General features: G+C 49.7%; 1 protein-coding gene across 1 annotated transcript in view; it reads right to left on the reverse strand.

Annotated features, from left to right (window-relative positions):
• Positions 1 to 7157: 7157 nt before the first annotated feature.
• Nup210 (nucleoporin 210) overlaps positions 7158 to 24565 on the reverse strand; it is a 114817-nt gene continuing 97409 nt past the window's right edge. Inside the window, exons 31-40 of the mRNA XM_017797019.1 lie at positions 23282 to 23457; positions 21691 to 21911; positions 19887 to 20023; positions 16855 to 16978; positions 15636 to 15782; positions 14311 to 14561; positions 13005 to 13221; positions 11523 to 11618; positions 11362 to 11445; positions 7158 to 10041 (exon numbers count right to left, since the gene is read on the reverse strand). Coding sequence (XP_017652508.1) covers positions 9941 to 10041; positions 11362 to 11445; positions 11523 to 11618; positions 13005 to 13221; positions 14311 to 14561; positions 15636 to 15782; positions 16855 to 16978; positions 19887 to 20023; positions 21691 to 21911; positions 23282 to 23457 — 1554 coding nt within the window. The 3' untranslated portion in view covers positions 7158 to 9940. The remainder of the gene's footprint in view (positions 10042 to 11361; positions 11446 to 11522; positions 11619 to 13004; positions 13222 to 14310; positions 14562 to 15635; positions 15783 to 16854; positions 16979 to 19886; positions 20024 to 21690; positions 21912 to 23281; positions 23458 to 24565) is intronic.

Genomic DNA, 24565 nt, shown 5'->3' on the forward strand with positions numbered 1-24565 from the left:
ACAGGGAGGGTCCAGACATTGCATGGAGAAGGGAGAAAAGGGGCGGGGCAGAAGAAAGCTGAAGAGAAGTCTCTGGGCTAGCTCTCCTGGAGAAGTCAGGCTAGGAGAGAAGGGAGACACACACAGGGACACAGAGACCATTGGCTGGTGAGGTATCGCAGGCCTCAGTGGGGGTGTTTGCAGGCCATGTCTGGAGTGGAGCTGATGGGAGGGCAGCACTGTCAGGCTGCATGGTAGGCAGTGGTCCCCTGGTGGAAGTCCATCCTTTCCCAGCAACCAGAATCCCTAGGGCTGTCTTCCTCATCTCTTTCTGACTCAGTCAGGGAAGGGACAACAGTTGGCTTGTCCTTCAGGTCTCACCAGTCCTCACTGCTAACAGAGCTGGACTTTGGAGAGGGGTCAGCCACTGTCCCCCAGCTCAGCTTCACTAGGGCTCTGAAGTCTCCACTCTCTGAGACCACAGTGAGAGCTCCTCACTTGAGGGTGCCAGGTTTGTTCCTGGACAACATGGCTGCAGGGGCTGCTAGGTCCTCTGCTAGACCCTGAGAACTGCAGGTTAGAACCAAGGAGGAGGGTCTGGCAGCACCACGAGCAGATCTCTTCCTAATGTCCAGAGGCCACAGGGGCAAAGAGGAGGCAACCGCACAGATCTTCCCCCAATATGGTCCTGCCCTCCCCTCTCCCAAAGACTGACCAGCCATTCTGTCCACTGCCACTGAAGGGGTCCATTCATACACAGCCCCATAATAGCCTTGTTTATCTCCAAAAATTCTACATCCCTGCTAAAGCAACATCCTTGACTCCCTATTGCCTACTGAAGTGGTTTAATAAACTTTTATTTACTCCCTAAAAGAACACTGAAAACTATCTCCCACAACCTCTCTAAGTGACACTTGCAATTTCTCATGCTATGCTTAGTGGTATATTTTTATAATAGGAAATAGAAACTATTAAGCCATTGGCAGGATGAAACTCAATGAGGATTAACTGTGATTGGATTATTTATGACATGATTTGATTTAGGTTTTAATTATCAAATTAAATAACCCACTCAGCCTGAAATCTTGTGGCATTTTATCTGATTGGTGTTATCTGCTGTGTATTCCGGGAAAGCGCTGACCTCCCTCTCCAGCTGCCTCTCTGGGCATGACTGCCTGGCCCATCTGCATGGGTTGGTTCTGACTTGCTTCTGTTGGTCTGGTGAGAGGCGCGGAGGACCACTTGAGGAACAACCTGGAGAGTGTTGCCACCCTGGAAACCCAGGGGTGGCCATCCTAGACCACTGAGAGGGAACTGGGGGTGGCTGTCCTGGACCACTGAGGGAGGAAAACACATTTCCAGAGCTCATCACTGTGTTGAGGTCTTCAGCTTCACTCATGAATCCACAACACTGTGACAAACACCTGAAATGAATTAGCATATGGGACAGGGCCATGTGGGCTGATGGCTACTGTATTAGTTATTTTTCTGTTGCTGTGATAGAAACACCATGACCAAGGGAACTTATAAAAGAGTTTATTTAGTTTATAGTTCCAAAGGGGCAAGAGTCCGTCATGGCAAGGAGGCATGCAGAAGTGGCTGGAGTAGGAGCAGAAGTTAAACTCTCACATCTTCAAGCAGGCACAGGAAGCAGAGAACAACTGGAGATCTAGCAAGGTTTAAGAACTCTGTAAGTCTGCCCCTAGTGGCCAGACTCCAGCATGGCCACACCTTTGAAGACCTCCCAAAACAGCAGCACCAACTGGGGACAAAATGCTCAACACTTGGAACCTATGGAAGACATTTTTATTCAAACCACCACAGCTACTGTTCTTGTTATCTGAACTGTTGCTCTGGCCTGAGGTAAAGTAGATTGTGGGAGCACATGGTGGCACAGAGCAAAGCCAAGCTGGTCGCCTCATGGACAGGGGCTGGGGGAATGGGAGGGAGAGACAACAGGGTCTCAATACTGTTAGATTTTTGGAAAATGAAAGGAAAGCTAGAGGAGTAGGAGACAAGAAAGCAGAGCCAGACCTGCAACAGGCAAGGACTATATCTTCCTTTATTCAAAGAAGATACAGCGAGAGGTAGAGACTGTCCATGGGAACCAGGTATCTACAACCAGACAAAGAAAACAGGGGGGGTTTATACCAGGGTTGTGGGACACAGCTGCACTTAGTGGGGAGCTGAGTTAGTGCCTGGGCTTGGTGTCCTTGATTGATTGAGGGTCATCTTAAGACCATTTCCCCAGAAACTGGCAAGTGTGTTATCTACGGCCCTAGAGGAGAGGGGCTCCACAAACACTTTCTCTCAGTCTTGGGGGTGACGAACTGATAACGGGTGAGCAGAGCTAGGCCTCTAATCTACAGCCATTAGGTCACTGGGGGAACTTTTACAATTTAGAGCCATTAGGCCACTCTGATGGTTTTATGCATTTAAGGCCTCTTAATGAAGCTCATGGTTTTCTTGAGGTTCGCATATTCTATCAAATACCCCTTCAAAGTACACCCCCAGGAACATAACTTCCTTCTAGGCGTCCTGAAGGTCTCACCACCTCTCAACAGTATCACATACCTGTGATCAAACTTTGAGGGACATTTAAGATCTGAACCCTGAGACCCACACAGACCCTTTCCTATGAAGGAGGGAAACAGGTTAAGATGGGAAGTGTTTAAGGCCACCCAACTGTCAAGAAGCCTGGCCATCTGCCAGCTAGTCTCCTCCACTGAGCACTCTGATGGCTGAGGCCGACTATGGGGAGGCAGCGGGTCTTTGGATTCCAGTACTCTGGGTCTTATAGTTTTTTTTTTTTTTTTTGCTTTCAGTGAACACAGAAATGCTCATTTCAGTAAATGGAAGTGGTCACCTGATAAGGCTGATGCTGAAATCCCCCACAGACTTTTATTTGCTAATTACATACAACATAAAACTTAAATAGTCCCCAAGCCATGGCCAGGCCTTAGCACCCTTCTTCACTGAGATTGCTCCCTGTATTTGCCATTAAAATCTTGGTTCTTACACCAGATCCTTGAAAATTAACCCAGGCAGAAACACAGGGGATACACATCCCTCTGCACATACCTCACATCACACCTGCAGCAGCAGGAACAGGATGGATTGACCCTGGGCCAGTCCCTTCTAGCTCCTGTCTCAGGTTTCCTGATCTCATTTTGGGGTGCTGGGAGGCAGATCAGTGACAGAGCATGTGCTCAGCATGTGAGGCCCTAGATTCAATCCCTAGCACCAAAATAAATTCTTTTGGAGATAGACTATTTCAGAAAAATATCAGTATCTGCTTGCTCTGTGGGCTGCCTGCCTACCTATGCTGAAGACTCCGGCATTCAGTGTTCAATGTGAATTTTCCTTCTCTTTTCTCTTGGGTTCCAAGACAGATCACAGATCAATATGAGTCAAGAAGAAAACAATGGACAGTCAGCTCAGCTGTTAAGAGCACATACTACTCTCGTACAGGGCCTGGGTTCGGTTCTTGGCACCCACATCAGGCAACTCACAACTACCTGTAACTTCAGCTCCAGGGAATCCCACGCCCTCGCCCTCGTCTAGCCTCCATATGCACCTGTACTCATGCAACCCCCACCCCCATACCATTTGCCTTGGGATGCAGCTCTTTCCTTTAAAAGGCTGGGGTCTGTGTCTCATCCTTCCCTTATGGTTTTGTGTAAGAGACACTTTGTGCAATTGAATTGTATTGTAATAGAAATTATACCAGCCCCATCTGTGATAGTTAATCTCGATTAACAATCTGTATCTGGAATCACAGAGGAGACACCTCTGGGCATATCTGTGAGAATGTTTCCAGAGATGTTTAACTGAGGGAAAACCCACCCTGGGCCTGGGCATCATCAGCCCACCAGCTGGGGTCCCCAACTGAATGAAAAAGAGAAAGCAAGCCAAGCGCCAGCATTCCCCTTCTGCTCCCTGTGACCAGCTCCTCGCACTCCTGTCACCAGGCTTTCCTTCTGATGGACTGTATCCCCTCAACCTTGAGAAAAAAAATAGAATTTTCCATTAGCTTTTGTCAAGTATTTTGTCACAGCAATGAGAAAACTAGCTAATACAGCATCCCAGCCAGTCTCAAGAGGTGTCTGTGCCTAGACAGTCACCGTGCCACCAGCTGGAGGAGAGGCACATGAAGCAAGGCTCTCCTGACTAAGTCAACGTCAATTAACCGACTGCTAGACTCAAAGCATAATCAGTTGGCTGGGAATTGTTATGCAGAAACAGCAAACTGATACATATACTACAAACCTGAGCTTATGAGTATTTTATAAAATCTCTTTTAGAGTGACAACTAAAAAAAGTAAACATTTATATTTTATTTTTATTTTATATGGACTAGTATATTGCCTGCATGTAAGATCACCCATGCTGTGTAATGTCCACAGAGGTCAGAACTGCAGTTACAGATGGTTGTTAGACACCATGTGGGTGCTGGGAATGGAATCTAGGTCCTCTGCAAGAGCAGCCAGTGCTCTTAACTACTGAGCCATCGCCAGTAAACATTTAGAGGGAGGAAATATGAGTGACCAACACTCTTCATAGCATCAAAGAATTTTAATCACTCATAAAATGCTGTCTTTCTACCTACCAAATCAGCAAAGATAAACATACACTCATGGCAGCAATATTATGTGTTGGCAAGGATGAAGAAAACAGAAGCATTCAGCTGGTGTGTAAATTGGCACAAGGCTTTGGAAATTAATTTAGTCTTGTAAAAATTGATGAGTATATCCTTTGACACAGTAATTCTACTCCTTGATACATACCCTAGAGAGGCTCTGACCCTGCACCTACACCAGTCAGTTTCATGGTACCATACTGAAATGTCAGAGGCAATGAACATAGAGAAAGGGTCCTATTTGTGACTGAGTGACCATTACTTGCAGCTCTGGCAAGGACAGTACCTCATGAGAGGGAAAGCATGAGAGAGCCAAACTACCCACATCATGACCCAGAAAGTAAAGAGATGGGACCAGCTAGAGTCTCACATCTTTTCAATTTGTTTTTAGGCAGTTTTACTAGGTAGTCCAGGCTAGCCTTGAATTTTATTATCCTCCTGCCTCTGCCTACTGAGTTCTGGGATTATGAGTGCATACCACCAAGCCAGACTACCACTATCTTTGACAGCACACTTCCTATGGCCCAAGGCCTTTCCACAAGACCTCATCTCTCAACAGCACCACTTAGTGGACCAAGCCTCCAATACATGGCATGTTGAATGTCCATTCAACATCTGAGCCACAGCAGCCTCAGGTGGAGATGTTGCCCAGCGTATGGTTCACAAGAGCAGGACTCTGAAACAACATACTTGCCCAACAATAGGGAACGAGATTTTACACTGAAAAGCAGCTCTGTGACCAGAGGTGGTTTCAACTGAGAAAAAGCAAAATTCTGGATGCTGCAGATACAGCCACAGTTGGGAAACATTTTAAAAGAACTGAAAACAATGCTCTATTTGTTGATGCTCATTTCTGTTTTGTTTGAGACAGGGTCTACCTCTAGCCCATGCTGATCTAGAACTCACTATGTAGCTGAGGCTGGCCTCAGACTCACAGCAATTCTGTGTCAGTCTCCTAAGTGCAAGGGTTACAGGTGGGAACTACCATACCTGGCATACATTAATAATAAAAGTTGCTTTGGAAATACACGGTCCATATTCGTTAGTTAATAAGAGGAAAGGGAAGGAGAAAGTAGACAGAAACTAAATGAGATTTAAGCCACAGGTTTCTGTCTGCTTAAGGAAGAAGGAAAAAAACCAAAAAGCATCAAAACCAATATCCAAAAAGAAAAAAAAAAATCAATGAAGTTCAGAGGCTTAAGCCCCTTGCCCACAGTGAGAGGTGGCCACCAAGTCTATTATTCTTTGTACTTTTCTGTGACATTTTCTTATGAAAAATTTTAATGTTGAATTTTATTAAACATTTTCAATCACTTTATGACTATTTTTCTTGTGAAAAAAAATTTCCACATTAAATGTTCTTTTTTTTTCTATGAGCTGGTGAGATAGCTCAGTGGATAAAGGCACTTGCTGCCAAACCTGACGACTGGAGTTTGATCCTCAGTACTCACATGGTGGAAGGAGAGATCAGTTTGTTCAAGTCGTCCTCTAACCTCCACAAATAATAAATAATAAAACATCCCTATTTGCTTATGAAAATATTTGGTTGCCTCGCCTTTTGGGCAAGCAATCCTCAGTAGCTGCATACTGCCTAACTACGGACCCATGCCAGCAGCGGTGAGCAGCCACCCCATTCTCCCACATGGTGCCTGCAAGTGGGCTCATCTGGGATGGGAAGGCAGCTGCTGAGACTCACCTCCCCATCCCACCACTACAGGTCTTCCTTAAGGTGTCCATGGCAGAATCTCAAGACCTCCTACAGCAGGGGCACAGCACAGACTGCTGCATTCCTACCAGCACTGTTGGCCAATGCAAGTGACATGACCAACACCCACCCTCTCAGGGTGGAAGTTCCTTCAAACACTCTGGAGAGGCTGCATACAAAGCAGGGAGCCCAGGAGCTGAAAAACAGGATGCAGTCTGCTACCTGCTTCATGGGGCAGCCACCAGAAATGCCACTCTGCAGGTGAGACTACTGCAGCAAGGTGGGCCTGCATTCCTGTCACCCCCAAGTTCTAGGTATCTCCATCAGCTCAGACCCTACTGCTCACCCTGGGCTCATTTTGGACCCAAGACAAAAGGTTTCCAGACAGTGCACATCTGCCCAACAGGTAAACATGCAGACACAGAACAAAACCTTAAGGGTTAATTTTTGGCCAAACTTAATTCTAGAGGAAAACACCTCTGCAATATTGTATTCTCAGTGCTAACGGGTGCTAAAAGCATTTTCTGGCACCTTTAGGGAGGGAGATGAGCTGCTAGGCTAGCTTAGGAACCCAGTCAGGCTGTGTGGGTCCCTCCCTTGGGGTTGTATTACTGCAAAGATCTGGCCATGCGCTTTGAAAGGCTGCTGGCCCTGGGGAGAGGGAGCTGAAAAGCCAGCTCCATTAGGTCCCATGTCCCAGGGAGTGGGGGGCAAAGGGAGGAAACCTACCACCCCCAGGAATCAAGGTGCTCAGGAGACACTGAATTTTTTTTTTATCTGGAAAGAGCAGAGACAGTCAGCTTCCTTACATTTAGGGTCCCTGAAAGATCACAGGCCTGCCCACTCCATTGCCCTCACTAGCCACAGGCCACAAGTGGCTCTGTCAAGTCCAGCTGTGGGGATGATGGGCTGTCAGCTGAGCTTTCCAAGAATGCCTTCAGTTCTTAGAAGACAGGAGAGTCTCCGTCTCTGCTCTTCTGGACACTACCACCACTGGATATGCTGTGCGGCTTGGATCCTGGCAGTCACCTCCAGCTCAGAGGGGGGCTTGCCTAAGGGGAAGGCCAACATCTCCAGTGCTGTGTCAGGAAGGCCTGTGCTTAGCATTTGACACCTTCCTGTGTATAAAGTCCTGGGAAACTAAGAGAATCGCATCTATTACTACTCCGAATGAGCTCCTCCTTGGAAGGGGAGTGAAACCACAGGAGTGGTCACAGAGGTCCCTGGGCTGAAAAAGGACCGTCTCAAGTCAAAGCCTGCATGAGGGAAAGAGCAGGAGAGGGTAGAGCACAGGGAGACAGGAGCACATGGGAACAGTCTACTGGCGACTCATTTGCTGTGTCTGGTGGTTGGGGTGGGGCTGGGTCAGGCAGAGTGAAGAAGCAACTCCTAGCTCCAGGGCAGGGTGCCCAAGAGGGAAGTGGCATTGCTAGAGATGAGAGGAAGGGGCTGGTAGGGCCTGAAGCTGCCAACCTGGGGCAGGCTACCTGCTTCTCCATGACCCACCTTGCCACTCCTGGGAACCCACAGAACTGGCCTGATACAGGCATCTGGCTCAGCTAGGTGGACTGGGAGGAGGGCAGGCAGGGTGTCAGAGAGCCAGTTCTTTGGGGAGAGGGAGGCAGAGGCCCTGGCCTGTGGAAGAACAGCTCTGGGCAGCAACACGAAGATTGTAAGGGGGAAGTCAGACATTTCAGACAACACTGAAGGAAGGAAGGAGACGGGAGTATGACAGGTGCCCAAGAGGACTGGGTGGCACCAGTGACAGTGGGGGGACTGCCCTGGTCTGAGGTGGGATGGGAGGCCCTGTTGCCAGAGGGGAGGGAAGTGCACCAAGGGACTCCCAGGCAGAGACAGGACCCCAGCAACTACCACACCCTTAAGAAACTACACACAGCTTTATTAAGCAAACCCAGAGAAGGCTCCATGACAGCACCAGTGTGAGTGTGAGTGGCAGGCCAGGCACAAGTCCTCTGTGCCCAATTTCAGAAAAGTCCATCCTGTGGCCCAGCCCTAAAGGACACAAGGGAACACACATGGCCTTTACGGCTGACCAGACTCTTGGTGATGTAGTGCCCACACATGTCTACTTTGGAGCACGTCTCTGGATCTCTCTGAGGGTGCAGCAGCATCTGGGGCTAGAACAGAGGGCGACGTCCCCACAGTGAGATGGTAAACAGACACAGGCAGGGGAAGGTGGTGTGCTGGATAGCTTTGGCTGTCAACTTGACACACCTGGGAAGAGGAAACCTCAACTGGGGCATTTCCTCTGGTTGGAGTGGCCTGTGGGCATGTCTATGGGGGTATTTTCCTGATTGCTGAGTGATGAGGGCCTAGCCCATTCAGGGTGGTACCACCCCTGAGCAGGTGGTCCTGGGTTGTATAAGCAAGCAGGCTAAGTGCAGGCCAGGGAAGCAAGCCAGTAAGGAGCATTCCTTCATGGCCTGCGCTCCAGGTCCTGCCTCTAGGTTCTTGTCCTGGCTTCCCTCAAGCATGGACTGTGATCAGAATGTATAAGTCAAATAAAACCTTCCTTCCCCAAGTTGTTATTGGTCAGTATTTCATCACAGTAGAAACCAAACTAGGGCAGGAGGTTTCTGAGTTGTCTTCCCAAGGCATCTCCTTCTGTCCCTGGCCCAGCTAGGTGAGCTGGTAGCTGGAGAGGAGGGAAGAGGAGGAACGAGTGGGTTGAGGCTCAGATCTGCTGAGGTCCTGGGTGTCTTGCAAAACAGAAGAGTAGGTCACATTGGGTCTCTGAGCTGCACCAGTCACAGCAGCTTCTCAGAACAAATCAACAGGACAGAAGATCCCTGCTAGAGGCAGCAGGGTAGGGCCTGCGATGCTCCTGGCTATCCTCAAGACATCTGAGGACCTGATGAAGGACACAGAGCACTGCTCTCTGACATGTCAGCAGCAGAAGCCTTTCAGCTGGATGTTCCACCAGCAACACAAAACTGAAGACTTCGCAGGGGTCTGAGACAGAAGCCACTGTGTGTTAGCTTGGAGACTCCCACAAAAAGGCTCAGCAAGCATGAGGTTCTGAACGCAGCATCATGCCTGCTTGTCCCCCACATTTCCCAGTAGCAGTGGGACCAGGAGAGAAGTTTTCACAAGGCAAAAAACTCACAAAGGGGCAGGGGGTATGGCCCAGTGGTAGAGGACTTGCCTAGCAGGCATGAGGCCTTGGGTTCCATGCCCAGCACCACACGAAACCCCCAGAGTCATGAGAGAATACTTTCCCTGAGATCATTACAGTGATGTCATCTGTAGAAAACATGGAAACAGCTTCCAGCTGCTCAGAGCCGTGAGCAACAAGTGAGCCTCAGCAATACTGGAAACAAAACAAAACAAAACATGGCTAAGCAGTGCCCCAAATCCTGGATGCCACACAGGAAGGAAGGGGCCAGGACGTCCTGACTTTCAAGACTTGGAAGGAGATTTTAAAAGCAAAAAACTTAAAACCCTGCACATGCGAATTGGGAGGCAGCTCAGCACAGCCACGGCAATGAGGATGGCCCAGGGCCTCGGAGCAGGTTGGTGCCCCAGCATGAATTCAGGGCGACCCTGTCATTGAGGTGTTGGTGTACTTGTACAGCAGCACCAGCCCTGTACACCGGCTAGTGGGAGGCATAGGCTGGGCTCCAGAGCCCCGAGGGAGGACTGGCTTTGTGACCACGAGGCACTGTGTTGAAAGAGGGTGGTGTCGTCGAGGCAAGATCTAGGAAGGAAAGGGGAAGTGAGTACAGAGCAATAGGAGCTGGACAGTCCTCACAACATTCATCAGTCAAAGTAAGTATCTAAGTGCTTGCAGCAAACCAAGGGCTTATTCCTAAAGATACCCCAAGGCCTTCCAGACCAGCAGAGGGAAATTGACACAGGGGTGGGGAGGCAAGGTAGCTGTGCATCTGTACCTAGCAACCTTCCATGTCTCCTGATTCCTATTTGAGGGGTCTCTATCCAATAAGGAATTTATGAACTGGAGTCAGCTAAGCATGTGGTGGCTGCAGACAAGCTTCACAGAGATCTGTAGAGTTTCTGAAGGATAAAAGTATGGTTGGTCCCTGGGGCCAAGACTCCATACATCTACTCACCCTAGAGTATGACCCCTCCTTGAGTTCAGAGCCTGGCAGAGTTTCAGGTCTTAGAACATGTGGTGGCACCCGTCCATGGGGCTGGTAAAATGGAGAGACCAGACCTCTTGGGCAGAGTGCTATGGCAACAAGGGTCTGGAAGCAGGCAAAGAGCTCTTTGGGGGACTACACAAAGATCTCAGCTTGACTGCAACAAATACTGGGAGGGAGGGGTTAGAATGGGTAAGAGCCAAAGCCATGAGGGCAGTCAGCAGTCAGGAGCCAGCAGACTGGGAAATCATGAGTTCTGCCTTTAAGACATGAGACAGTGGGAAGAAGCTCTGATTCAGGGACCCAGGGTGTGTGTGGGGTCTTCAAAAAACTCCATGGGTTTGAAAGGATCAGTAGACACCAGTTCAAGGGCTCTTTATGCAGGAGCCAGACTGTCAGATGGGAATCAGGAGACAAAGGGCTGTTGTATACAGGTACACAGGTAGGACACTACAGTTTCAGAGGATACCACTCTCTGAGAGAGGTGCCCAGGAGATGTATAGGGTGACCAGGACCTTGGGCTACCAGAGACAAATGAATCATTTGAATTCTTCTCCATGGGGGAAATCTCAGTCCTGCCTGGAATCTTCACCCTTCAACCCTAGCTTGAGCCCTTGGCAGTAGCCCTGTCAGTCCTGGCATGCATCTGCTCAGACAGAGGTCCTTTTGCTGGCTCCTCCAACCTTATACAACCTGCTGGGAAGACCTCACCAACTTTGGCCTAGCACCTAAGTTCATGTGACCTCCCCCAATCCCAGATCTGTCCCTGGGACCCTAGGGCTTGCCCCAGCTGCTTCTTTTGCTCTGACGGAGGCTGTTGAGCTTGGGATTCAGGGCCCAGATCCCACCCCTGCACCAGGGGCTTTTTCTCTTTTGTGGCAGCTCTCCCAGGCTGTGCCTAACGCTGAGGTACTCACAGTGGGAGCTGTCCTGAGGGCTGGCATGAGGTGTGAGGGCTGGGGGTGTAGCGCGCTCCCGGGGTGCACAGACTGTATGGTAGGCTGCAAAAGCACAGGCTGGTGAGGGTGGGTAGGGTGGGAGGGTTAGGGTACAAACAGGGAGATGGAGCCAGCCTCACCTATGATAGTGACTGCTGTCCCTGCCAGCAGGGCGAAGAACGTGAAAAACATGACCTGGTAGGAGTCCAGGAAGTGCGACAGGAGGCTGGCTCCATCTGCATCAGGAGAAAGGTGGTCAATAGATAACCATGGCCACAGCCAGAGCCCCTCAGTACTATGCTACTAGGCATCTATCTGCATGGTACCTCCCAGACCTACTGCCTAGGGACCGACCCAAACCTGTCTTAGATGTGAGGGTGGGGTTTCTGAGAGCTAGTTGTCCAGACAAGGGCAGTATCTCGCATTGTCAACCTGGGGATTCTTCTATTCTTCCTTAGGCCACCTGGGTCCACCCTGCTCTGCCCAGACTCAGCTTCTTTCCAGGAAGTGGTCCTACGTGCCAGCATAGCACATCAAATTTCGGTACCCATTATGCCAGAGAGGCAGCCAGGTTGCCTCCAAAGCAAGGAGGGCTTTTCTCAAAATGGCCTGTGGGCTTTAGAGGATGAAGGATTGGTGGGTTAGAAGCTCACAGGACAGAAGCCCCTGTTCTGACTCTTTGCCTTGAGCCCTGCTGCCCAAAGCTCCCAGACCCTAACCTGTCAGTACTAGTCTCCATTCATCTCCCACTGCTCTCAGGAGGTGATAGTGATTGAGGATGCCCCTCCTGTCCCCTGTAATCTAACCTCAACAGGGCAGTCAGATCTGATTCCATCCCTTCCCTTCACTATGCAGGAACCCCTCCCCTAGCTACTGGCCCTTGGTCTGTACCCTGTCCCTTTGTAGTTCTATCCTCTACATGCCTGTTTGTGGCTGAGACAGGGTGGAAGCCTTGATAGGTACAGGTCAATGACTACAGGACAAGCCCAGCACTAAGCTGGGCGGGAAGCTTCTGGTGTCAGGTGGGCTGAGTGCTATCCTCATGCAGGACTTCTTGGGGCAGTTGGGCAGGAGTCCAGGTGGTAAATAATATTACTTATACACAGGCTGAGTGTCTGAAAGTGAGGTTCTAATCTTCAGTGTTAACTAAGAAATGATACTTGAAGGATAGTTTGCAGAAGCTGAGGGTGCTAGTCAATGGGTTATCTGGGGTAACAGCACCCTCAGTAGGGAAAAGCGATGAAAATGGTTGAAGTTGGGGGCCATCTGTGTTCTAGTAACAGGCAGGAGGTCAGTGCTGGAGCAGGGAGTGCAGCGGGGGTGAGTCACAAATAGACAGGAAAGGCCCATATGGCTCTCAGGGGTCACAGTGGGGATGTGGGTTCTGCCCGAGGGATACGGAAGCCATGGCAGGATGTTAAGCAGAGGGCCTTACTGAGAATGATGGGGCGGAAGCAATGTGTACATGCCAATGGCAGCAAGAGATTGTCCCCTCCAGGGGTGTTCCACATTTCTTACTCCCCCAAACCTCACACTGCAGGTATCCACTGACACCCAAGCCCCTCTAGTCTGTCTCTTCCTACCCAGGTCTGGCTCAGTTGATGCCACCTCCCATGACTCACAGGGACCAGGCCCACGACGATCCATCACGAAGGCCACGGTGACTGGAATGGTGATGGCCTGGTTAGTGGCAGGGCTGGAGAAGGTCAGGGAAGTGGACAGAGGCCCCTGGCTACCAGCAGTGGGATCGGAGACACCAACTGTGTATGTGATGAAGCTGGGCAGCCCGAATGACTTCTCCTTCATGAAGGCTAGCACTGCGGGGGACCCAGATTTCACCTGGGGAAGAGGCAGGGCTAAGGCAGCTTGCACTGCAGAGGCTGAACCACAGACACCCAGCCCATCTCTGGACATGCCCTGCTAGCCAGACGACATGCTCAACTTCCCTCCCAGGGCCAGGTGGTATATGGCCCACATTCAAGGTCTGTTAAGGAGGACAGACTGGTATCATTGAGCTCTGGTCAAGCATAACAACATGAACATCCTAAAGTAGCACCAAACACCAAGTCCCCATGGGAGCAGCAGGCCGCCTCATAACAACTGCACACTCACTCCTGGTCCCTCATGAGCAGTAAGCTGCAACAAGACAAGAGAAGCAGGCAACCCAGCCATGATTCTTCCATCCTAACACCAGAGCTTTCTCTGAAGGCCTGCTGGACTGAAGCCTAGAGACCAGTCATATACCACTAGCCTGGAGAGAGGAGGCCTGTCCCCACAGGGAGCAGGGCATTGCTTCTTATTCCATGTTGACGAGTGTTCCCTGACTAAGCATTTACTGAGCACATTCTATTATGTGCTGTCCTGACAGGCCTGATTTTTGGATGTAATGAATGAAAATCATACAAGTAGGCAGAGGACTAGACTACAGAGTATACAAGAAAGAACATCTAAAACTATTTCAAATTTTTACTTTCTAATTTAATTTTTAACTTTGAAGAGACCCATGAGGGCATATGTGTTTTCCCATTCTCTGGGCCTTTAATGATACCTTAACCCTAACCCAAACCCCTATCCCACCTCTAAGCCTAACCCATAACCCCAACCTCTAGCTCCAACCTTAATCCCTAACCCCAACCCTAATTCCTGGCCCCCAACTCCTAGTCAACCTTTAAACCCTAACCCCAAGCCCTAAATCCAACTTTTAACCCTAACCCCAGCCTCTAACCCTAACTTCAGCCTGCAACTCCAACCTCTAACCTAACCTTAACTTTAAGCCCTAATCCCTAATCTCAACCTATACCACTAAAACCCAACCTCTAACCCTAACCTGTAATCCCAACCTTAACTTCAACCCCTAATCCCTAGCCCTTACCCTAAACCCTAGCCTCTTGGTTTGCACCTTACTTGCAGCAACTGACCAATACTCACTTCCAAGTTCTCCAGCGTCTCCATGGCACCAAAGACTTTGACCTCAGAGCTGGTGTAGTGGTTACTCAAGAGAATTTCTGCCTGGTTGGCATAGAGCCCTGGGCTGAAGGGAACCTCGGCCCCCACTTTCTCTGCAAATGCATGGCTGCTGGGGATGGAGGCAGAGACCACCAGCATTGTCTTCTTCATGTTCAAGTGCTTCAGCTGCTTGTCTGTCAGCCTGTGCATTGTGACCAAGCAGAGATACTGGCCTGTGGAGACAAGACTTGTTCCACACATGCATGGATGCTTCTCTCCCCCTATTGCCTTAGCAGGGAAACTCCTATACCTACTTGAGACTCCTATACATACTTCTTCCAGAAGCCTCCTAGGAATGCCCCTTCAGAGGCCCTGGGCCAGCCTGGACATCCTGTCTGTGATCAATAGTCCTCTCATTACCTCAGAACCCTCTATTCGCCAGATCTATCTGAATAGTTTTGGGGGGAGGAAGCATGTTGGGGCCAGCTTTATGACAGGCACAGGACTGGATACTGGGCTAAAGGTCAAGCTAGACCTGACTCCAAGATGCCCAGATGTGGTAGGAAGCCCTGTGGACTGTGGCTATCTAGGTCCTGTTCTGTTCTCAGTGCCTGGCCCAGGGCATAGGTGCTAAGTGAAATGAGCAGGACCTTGGGCAGTTCAGCAATCCAGAATCTGGGTGCCTGGGCCAGACCCTGTCCATGATAGAGCAGCTGTGGGTTCCTGAATGAGTTAACTCCCTTGCTGACACTCAGCAAGGGCATCCTCTATGCTAGATGCTGGATGAAGGCCTGAGTGTGCCCCCGGGATGAATCTGCAGTCTCTCAGCAGTATCTCCTGCCATGCAGTAGGGCCAGACAGGCTTACCAGCCCAGGGTGCTGGCTGTCAGGCCAACTTCTCTGGTCTCCTGTGCTATGGAGCAGCTGTGCTTCAAAAGGCTTTCATATAGTCCAGAATTACTATGGTGTCAGTCACCTCTCACTTGCTCCACATAGGGAGGAATGGGGGGCACCATCACCATCTTTCCACAAAAGAGGCTTAATAAGAGGGCAGCCTCCACTCGTAGCCAAGTGCTGGGATTATGGAAGATTATGGTGCTGAGCTCTGCAATGTGTGGCTAATGCCACAGGCCACTTCCTCCTGGCAGCCATGGGACAGTAGCAGAGGTTGTAGCCTGGGAACACTCTCAGGCTGGACTCTCAGCAATTTCTCCCTGTCTGGACATATGGCCACTGTGAGATACACACTATGACCCCAGGTGCCCAGCATGAAGACTCATTGCACTTTCAATTCTTTGAAAATTTACCCAGAATAGTGTCAAACCCCGGCTCCACAGTGAAGACATCATGTGCAGGGAAATCGAAGACATCTTGCTTGAACTGGAGCTGACAGTCGAGGAGGGATTCTGGGTGCAAGGTCTCAATGACTTCTCTCTGGGTAGTGGAGCACTCACCTAAAGTTGGGGGGACAGGTGAGAAGGGCCTGGGCCAGGCACAAAGGCCACCACACCCAGACCCATATAGAATGAGGAAACGGCCCCATGGAGACTGGGCACACACAAATGACACCTGTGCCTCATACTCTTTCCCTGCAGGGAGCCCAGGACTGCCCAAAGCTTGGTGAAGGGACTATGTCTTTTATAAACGGCAAGGACCATGATCTAGAGTATGGGTCACTATGACTATCAGAGTCACTTCAGATGAGAATTTTGGCATGCACTGAGGGCGTGGCGACAGGCAGCTCACTAATGCACAGCCCTGCTACAGTCAGCAGGGAGAATGGCCATTTGCTTCAGGAAATGAGGAGGAGGGCAGAGGCTCTCCACAAGCACACTGCACATCATTTTGGCAACAGCAGAATAGTGGCCCCTTGCACCAAGGGAGGAAGATAGCACTGCTACAGTGTAATAAGCATGCCCATTAATCATGAGAATGGTGGTACTTAATTCATTGCTTAAGTGGTTCAAAAAAAAAAATCCTGTATTGACTTATTTATTTCTGGCACTTGCTGTCCAGAGCTGTCATAAGTAGAGAGTGAGATGGAATGTTCTATGCATGACTCGGGAGAGGTAATTATAAAAATCAAAACCAGCCACCAGTCTGCTATGTCATTCGTTTCCACCATCAATGGCAGTAGACTGCAGCTTGATTCGAGCCCTACGGCTGCAATCACAGCTCTGACTCAGCACAGGCAGCACTTCGGAGATGGGCTCTTATAAAGATACCTTTCATGCTTCTGCTTGTGGAAGCCTCAAAGTTCTAAATACTCGAAGGAGTCAATGAACTGGGGCTAAAGGCTCTCTCTGGAATTGGTAAGTCTGACTAAGAGAAGCATACCCCTGTATGACTCGGTGCTACAGCACTTGCCTATGGTATGGAAAGCCCTAGATTCCATTTCCAACACCACAACACCACCACTAAAAAACCCTCAACAGAATAAACCCATCCAAAGGGCACAGATGACACCTCCCAACTCCCAAGACTGGCAAGGCAAGCCCATACACTCAGAGCTAGTTCATTCTGTACCAAGCAAGTTAGAATTTCTGTCTCCCACGCTGACAGCCACTTTGGAGGCTGTGGCCTCTTGGATGCTGGTCTGGGCAGAGTGGAGGCGACGAGCCACAATCCTCTGAGGGGCGCTGACCATTATCTAGGGAAGCAAGGGAGGTGTGTTGTACACTGGCCATACACTGGCCTATGCTGTGTGTCTTCAGGACCTCAACTGCAGCTTGGATCATCCATATTCCAGGCAACAAACCTAATGAACTCACAGCTTAAACATCTGGCTGGTGTGTGGCAGACGGGGCCAAGACTGGACACCCCAACTCTCCCACCCCATGAAACAGAGCCAGAGCTGACAACAAAGCCTGGGTGAACTTCAGAGCTGGAGCCCAACAGCAGAGCTGGGGCCACTAGCAAGGCTGGGGTGGACAATATGGCCAGGGCCAGCAGCCTCCTGCCATCATCTTTGTTCTACTCACAGATCTGGGTTAACCAATCTTGCCATGAGGACAGAGGATCTACTTTAGCTATCTGTTATTCAGAACGGATCAATTTGAACCAAGAGCCTAGAGAACAAAGGCCCCAGAAGCCAGTCTGCTCAGAATGCCCTACATGGTTTGCCTTGTCCATACTCAAACCCATATGCAGGCCTTCTGCTGGGATGTTCCTCTATCCTCCTTGGAAATGTCTGCAGGCCCAGTGCCCCTCTGTGGCTAGAAGGCCAACCACTGTCTCTGACTGGGTGGTATCTGCATTGAGGGCCTCTCTCAGCAGAAGGGGCTGGGGGTTTCCTCTGCGGCCCACTCTGGCCTTAGCAAGCTACCACTGTCCTGCCTCCTCCCAGGAGCAGCTGCCGTCCTGAGGAACCAGTCAGGCGCTCACCACTGCCTTCCTTGGCTTTGGCTGCCATTTCCTGACAGATCTTTTCTTCTCTCCTCCTGGCCACCATGCTGGGTTTTCTCCCACTTTCTCCTCCTCTACCTGGCCTGCTCCCACTATATACACACCCATGCCCTGTCTCAAAAAAAAAAGAAGCCCACCTCAGCTCCAGCTTTCAGCAAGAGTTCACTCACCTGCCTAACTGTTCTCTACCACCTGACCTGGAGGAATGGATACCCATCTCAAATCCTCCACCACCCCATTCACTTAGTGTCTAGCTCCACCTACACCCCCCAATCTCTGTTCTTCTCTCAGAGTAAAGAACATCACTTGCCAGACCATCTATGTAAACCCTGAGCACTCACTCCAAGTCTTCCTCCCCACCAGTTCATTAGTTGGTCATCCCAAGTGACTCTACAACTACATGCCCTTGAGCTACATCATTCTGATTTAAAAACAAAGTTCCATCTAGTGTGGAGTAAGCATCCCCTTCTGCCCTCAAATAGTAACAATGGCTAATACAGGAGGCACTAAGTACCATTCTACCTGCATTCCACATTAGCTCACTGTGCTAAATCACAGTACCATCTCCATCTCTTGGGCACAGAGGTTAGAGAACTTCCCCAGTGGCTGATCTTGGATCTGAACCCAGACAGCATGACTCAAGGGCCAGGCTGCCTAGAACTCCTTGGCTGCTGTGATCCTCCCACCTCAGCCCCTCAAGGAGCTGGCACTACAGGTATGGTCCTAGCTGAGGTCATACCCTTAAACCACCACACCCAACTGCCCAGCCTCTAGGGCATTTCATGATCTGCCAGCTCATCCCTGGGTTCTGCTCTAGAACCCCGAATAGCTTAGCACCTGCTGTCCCAATCTTCTAATCATTCTCAGAAGGATTTCCCGGGAAAGCAGAGCTTTATTAATCAGAATATCTCTATCTGCAGCCACTAGCCCAAACCACAGCACTAAATATGCAAACTATTAGGTTAAACTGCTGGATTCGATAAAGCACACACTGGCTCTAAAAATGAGACATGTTTGGAACTCAGCCAGACTAGGCTCATTGATATTCTCAGCTGGAGAGAAATACGAGAAAGGGTTTTGTTCATCTTCATAAAGGTTCAGGTGATTTTGCTGGTGATGCCAAATCTCTGGGCTGCCCAGTCTGTGGTTTGAACTCTTTTAGGGACACGCCCATCCCAGCCGCTGCATGGCCATGCTGGCTGCCAGCCACGTGTCTGAGAACTGGAATCAACCGGCCAGGTCTCCTCTTCTCATCATTCCTGTCTGGACATGGGGGTAAGAACAGGGGACCAGTTCCTATCTCACACTTAGTGGGTGGCTGATCTTCCTCCATCCTGACAGCTGCAGACAGTTCAGGCAGGTGGCCTGGGTATTTGTTTTTTAAAGAAGAGGGACTCACAGGTACAACCAGCTTCTATGCCTGCTGGTTCCACAGTCTTGGATTTAACCTACAGCAGATCAAAAATATTCAGGGGAATGTGAGAGAGAATGGAGGATGGGGGTGGGAAGAGTTGGAGGAGGGAGATGGAAGGGTGGAAATGAGGTAAATACAATACTCGTATGAAATTCTCAAAAAACATTAAATTAAAAAAATGTTCAGGGGGAAATTGCATTTGCATTGTGCAGGGACAGACGTTCCCTAAACAATACAGTCTAACAATCCCACAGCATGAGCATCAGTTGGTTGTTATAAGTAATCAGAGGTGGTTTCAAGCACAAGGAAGGAAGCAAGCAGGCACCTGGAATGCTGATACTCTGGAGATTCAGTTCGAGGCCAGCCTGGGCTACAAAGTAAGACATTCTCCCTCCCCCACCTAAAAGCAAGCAAGCAAGCAAGCAAACCCCAAACAAAACAAAGTAAACAGGAGGTACCCAGGTCTTATGCCATTGCGTAGAGATTTGAGCATCTGCAGATTCTGGTACAAAGTCAGGCAGCCAGTCCCACTGGGACATGGGTGTGTTTACTTGCTTGTTTATTTCTGAGACAGTCTCACTACATAGCCTAGGCTGGCTTTAAACTCGAGATGATCCTCCTGCCTCAGTCTCCTAAGTGCTACAATGAGTCCCCATGCCTGGTTGTAGAGTACACAGAGTATTCAAAATTTCACCTCCAATAGGGTTGGCCACACTTGCTTCTGGCCCTCAAGTCCTACCTCCTTGAAGGTCTTCAGATGTCCAGCAATCTCATAGTAAACTGTTACAGAGCCTGCATCTTGGGCCACAGCCACGCCTGTCTTGGGGTCAATATGGAGGATGTTGCTGGCTGAGGAACTCCAGGTCCCTGAGACACCTGGAAGCGTAAGCCCAGACACTATACATCTTATTCACATCTGGATACCCCTGCCAAAGCCTAGCTCCCCAGTCTGCTGCCTGAGGGGTCTCTATCCTCAGTCTCAGGGAGGAATGCACATAGGCACATCTACAGTTGGCTCTGCACACTTCCCCCACCCTCCTAGCTCTAGTCCCTGTAGCTCTCCTGCTGCACCTGCTCTCTGAGGTGCTGGATCCCCCTGCCCACATCGTCCCCACTCTTTTGGTTTTCACATGAAGCTTTACTGACTCCCTGGTCTGGGATAGGCTCGGTGCTGTCCCTCCAGGACCCTCCTCATCCCTTGGCATTGTCAGCTCCTTTTCAGCAACACAGCAAATCTTACTGGTGATATGTTAATAAAAACAATAAATCAGGGCTGGAGAGATGGTCAGTGGTTAAGAACACTGGCTGCTCTTGCAGAAGACCCGGGTTTGAATCCCAGCACCCACATGGCAGCTAACAACTGTCCATAACTCCAGTTCCAGGGTATCTGACAGCCTCTTCTGTCCTCCATGGGCACTGCACGACATGGGTGCACTTACCTACATGCAGGCAATACACACATACACATAAAATAAAAATAATAAATAAAATATTAAAAAAAAACAAAATAATAAATCAGCCCAAACCAGGTGAATATTCATAAAATTATTTGGATTAAATAGATAAAATTTATCTCTGTAAAACATTTGGCTTAGTCATATTTTATAATATGTATATTAGCATATTTTAATTGACTTTAAAAATAAAGACAGTAAAAGCCCAATGACCTCATTCCACCTATGGCAGTTTTCTTTACTTCCTTTTAGTGATGTCTCACTGTAGTCCAGGCTAAGCAAGAACTCACTAAATTGCTCAGGCTGGTCTCAAATTCCTGCCTCAGCATCCCCAGTGCTGGGATTACAGATATAGGCTGCCACACCTGGCTACATTTTTCTTTTTTTTTTTTGGCCTTTTTGAAATAGGGTCTCCCTGTAGCCCAAGCTGACCTGGAACTCACTATGTAGACCACGCTGGCCTTGAATTCACAGAGATCCACTTGCTTCTGCCTCCCAAGTGCTGGGATTAAAGGCGTGCGCCACCACACCCAGCAACATTTGTTCCTCTTTACATAATATTTAATTTCCTTTGAAAATGAATTAATAAGGCTAATGAAAGGGAGTCAACTGGGAAAAAAAAGCAAATATCTATGAGTTACAGGGATGTGTGGGGATGGCTGGGACTCATTTTAGGCTCAGGTGTCCTAGGTGGACACCTCAGGTGCCATGCTGTTTAGTATGTAGCCACTGTCGGTACAATCTATCCAATGACATGTTCAGTCCCCAGCTGCATCATACATAGAAGGACACTTCCACAACAGCAGAAAATTCTGCTGGGCAATGTTGTTCCAGGACACCAACTAGCAGACTTGCTGCAAACCACTGGGCAGTAAACACTGGGCTGCAATGGCCCAAACCACCTCCACTGCTACCTGGCCACAAATGAATGAATGTTGCCAGTAGCAAGCCAGATGTGGCCTTTGGGCAGCATCCTTCAGGCTTCACCTGTATACCTCCCGCAATGTGGCACCAAGTACCTCCCTGGGGAGCTTCCACCCTGGTGGGAGCTGGTGACTCCATAGATTTCTCTTGTCACATCTCTCTTACCTCCCAGGCTGATGAGAGCACTGGCTAGACAGAGGACGTCACCCACCACCACTGCTCCAGAAAGCTCTGGTGTTATGGCCTGCAGGACAGGTAGTGGCACGTAGTCTGAGAGGCCCAGGTGCTCCACGTCCCATGCATGGAGCAGCGTCAGGCCCACGCTGACCGTGCGGATGATACAGGTATTGTTGGTAGTACCCTTGCCAATCTGCACAAAGTCGTCTCTAGGGACAAGGGAGAGGAAGGCTGAAGCTCGGAAGAGAAGCCAGATGGGAATATAGAAGGATGCAGCACAGCCCTCTGCTGAGCAACACTTTGGCTCCCTCAGGTCCCTGATGTGGCTCCACAGCAGGGGGCACAGACTTGACCCCCTTCCTTGTCACTCCTGCGACACAACCCATAGCCCTCATCAGGGAGCTGCTGGCACCACCACCCTCACATTCAAAGAAGCAGCAGAGGTCCAAGGAGGAAAATGACCCACAGAAGACACATTAGGGAGGTATACGCTGCCTTTCACTGCACAGACAGCACTGTCAGTCTCCTTCTGTGGATCAGGGTCAATATATACCTGTGGCACAGTACATCTGGTATGACCAAATGAGGCTAGCAGTGGGAAGCTTGCAGCAGGTGGGCGTAAGGGCCATGGTCTTTGGCTCCCTCCTAGACCTCCCCTATGCACCTGGACAGCTCAGGGAGCTGCACTGTAAGCCATACTCCTTCAGTCAAGCCATCTCCCTCACGTTATCTGTACTGCCCTAGGCAGTAGTCCTTAAACTTTTAGATTCTTGGACTTCTGGGCCTTATGAATGTGCAACCCTAGCTGCCCACAGGGGATGCAGATGCCAGGCTGGGACCACACCTAAGAGTCACTGCTCTAGTGGACCCGGACATTTGGCAGGTCACACTAAAGCCTGGGTCCTTTTTGTCACTCTGGAGGCTGCTTCCTCCCTGCCGGACTAAGCCAGCCTTGTTTGTTTCTTTTTTTTTTTTTTCTCAATATACTTCATTATTTTTATTTTATGTGAGTATATAGCCTGCATGTAAGTAGGTGCACCCATGTTGTACCGTACCAGTGGAGGACAGAAGATTGCATCAGATCCCCTGGAACTGGAGTTAATGGATGGTTGTTAGCCTCCATGTGGGTGCTGGGAATGGAACCCAGGTCCTCCGCAAGAGCAGCCAGTGCTCTTAACCACTGAGCCATCTCTCTAGTCCCTAGTCTTATTTCTTAAAACCACACTTGAAGCTGGGTAAATCTGATATTTAAAGCCACTTTCTAGCTGTGTAGCCCAGGGCAAATGGTTTTACCTCTCTGGCCTCTACAACAGATTAGGTGGGGAGCCAGCAGGATGTCATGAGAGATACCAAGGCCCTGACAGTTCTTTCCCCTTGCTCCCTAGGCCTCCTGATTAGACTTGCTACTTCCCAACCCAGCCTGTATAGTGCAGCGTACCAACTCTTGAAACCCTAAGTAACAAAAACTCATCCTTCCATGGCATCTGCCTCTGTCATTACCCAGTTGGTCCTATGAATTAAATCTAGGCACAACCCAGACCAGCTTTCCTCTGAGAAATGAGAATCACCCATGCCCTACCTGTTAGTGGCAAAGTTGAGGACTGAATTGTGAGCATGGAAGATGTCTCCAGAGTTGTCATGGAAGTGGACAGTAAAGGTCATAGTCATCCCCAGAGGCAGAGCTGTCAGGGCCTCCTTGTGCTGGGTGTGAAGAACGGGGCTCATAGAAATCCTCAGGTAAGAAACAGGAGACACCTGGGGGCGGGTGGGGAGGCAGTGGGCTGACATCAGAGTTTCCAGAGTACCCACCACCCAACACAGAAGGCTAGCCTCTGAAGGAAAACCCAACACAGGTGAGCCAGGATCTATGGCTGAAAACAGGTCATGGTTCTCACAGCAAGGACATCCCCTGAGCTGTGAACTGAATTCAATGTCGAAGGGGGTGTTGCCTCTCACAGCAAGTGGCATTTAAAGTGGAAATAATGCCCCCTGGGTGAAGAGGGGCTGTCACCTGTCTGGAAGGGCACTGGTGAAGGACAACAGCAGGCCTCTTGAGCAATTTCTGAACCTAGACCCCATGAAGGGCAGTCAAACATTTATTCTGATTTTAAGCAAGACTCTCCCCACTGGCCAAAAGCTGCCATCTAAGTCCAAACACACTGAGCAAGTTCACTGCTGCAGGCTGGAACAGGGTGAACACTCAGCACTTTCCCTCACTCAGAAAGCAGGTGGGTGGTGCCTACCCAGCCCCACCTGGAGATGAAACAGGCTGTACCCCAGCCTGATCTGAAGCTTCTGGTGACCATGGGTTCTTTATCCTCTAAGACTCAGGAGATGGAGGCAATGAGACAGGCAAGGAGCAATCCCTGTCCTTGACAGGCACAGAATGGCAAATTAAAGACTTGGGCATGGTGAAAGCTTCTGTGTGCCTTGAGCGAGCCACTTCCACCCCAAGTCAGTTTCTCTTTTGTCAGAGTTGATGCAAGTGTTTTCCTGTCTGGTACTGGGCATACTTCATGCCAGTATGAACTGACTGACCATGACCAGGTCCTGGGTTGACCTGGGCAGGGGCTCAATAGTGGGTGGTGAGAATGTCAGTGGTCATGTGCAGCAAGAAGCACTTCAGCATGCTGGCTAACCCTGCAACTCTGTGACCATAGGTCATTCATGGACCTCATTGTGCCTCAGTCTCCCCTTCTATGAAACAAGGTAGGTAGAATCAATAACTCTCAAGGATCTTTGGCTCTGACAGCCCACAATCTAGCTAGAACCCTTGTCTCTGAATAATTCTTGGATAACTTCCTACCTAGAAGTCCTCATCTAGAGAGTAAATCACTTTATACAGGAGATAAAAGTGTCCCTC

Source organism: Nannospalax galili, unplaced genomic scaffold, assembly GCF_000622305.1.
Source record: "Nannospalax galili isolate Female #2095 unplaced genomic scaffold, S.galili_v1.0 scaffold332, whole genome shotgun sequence".
NCBI classification, from domain to species: domain Eukaryota; kingdom Metazoa; phylum Chordata; class Mammalia; order Rodentia; family Spalacidae; genus Nannospalax; species Nannospalax galili.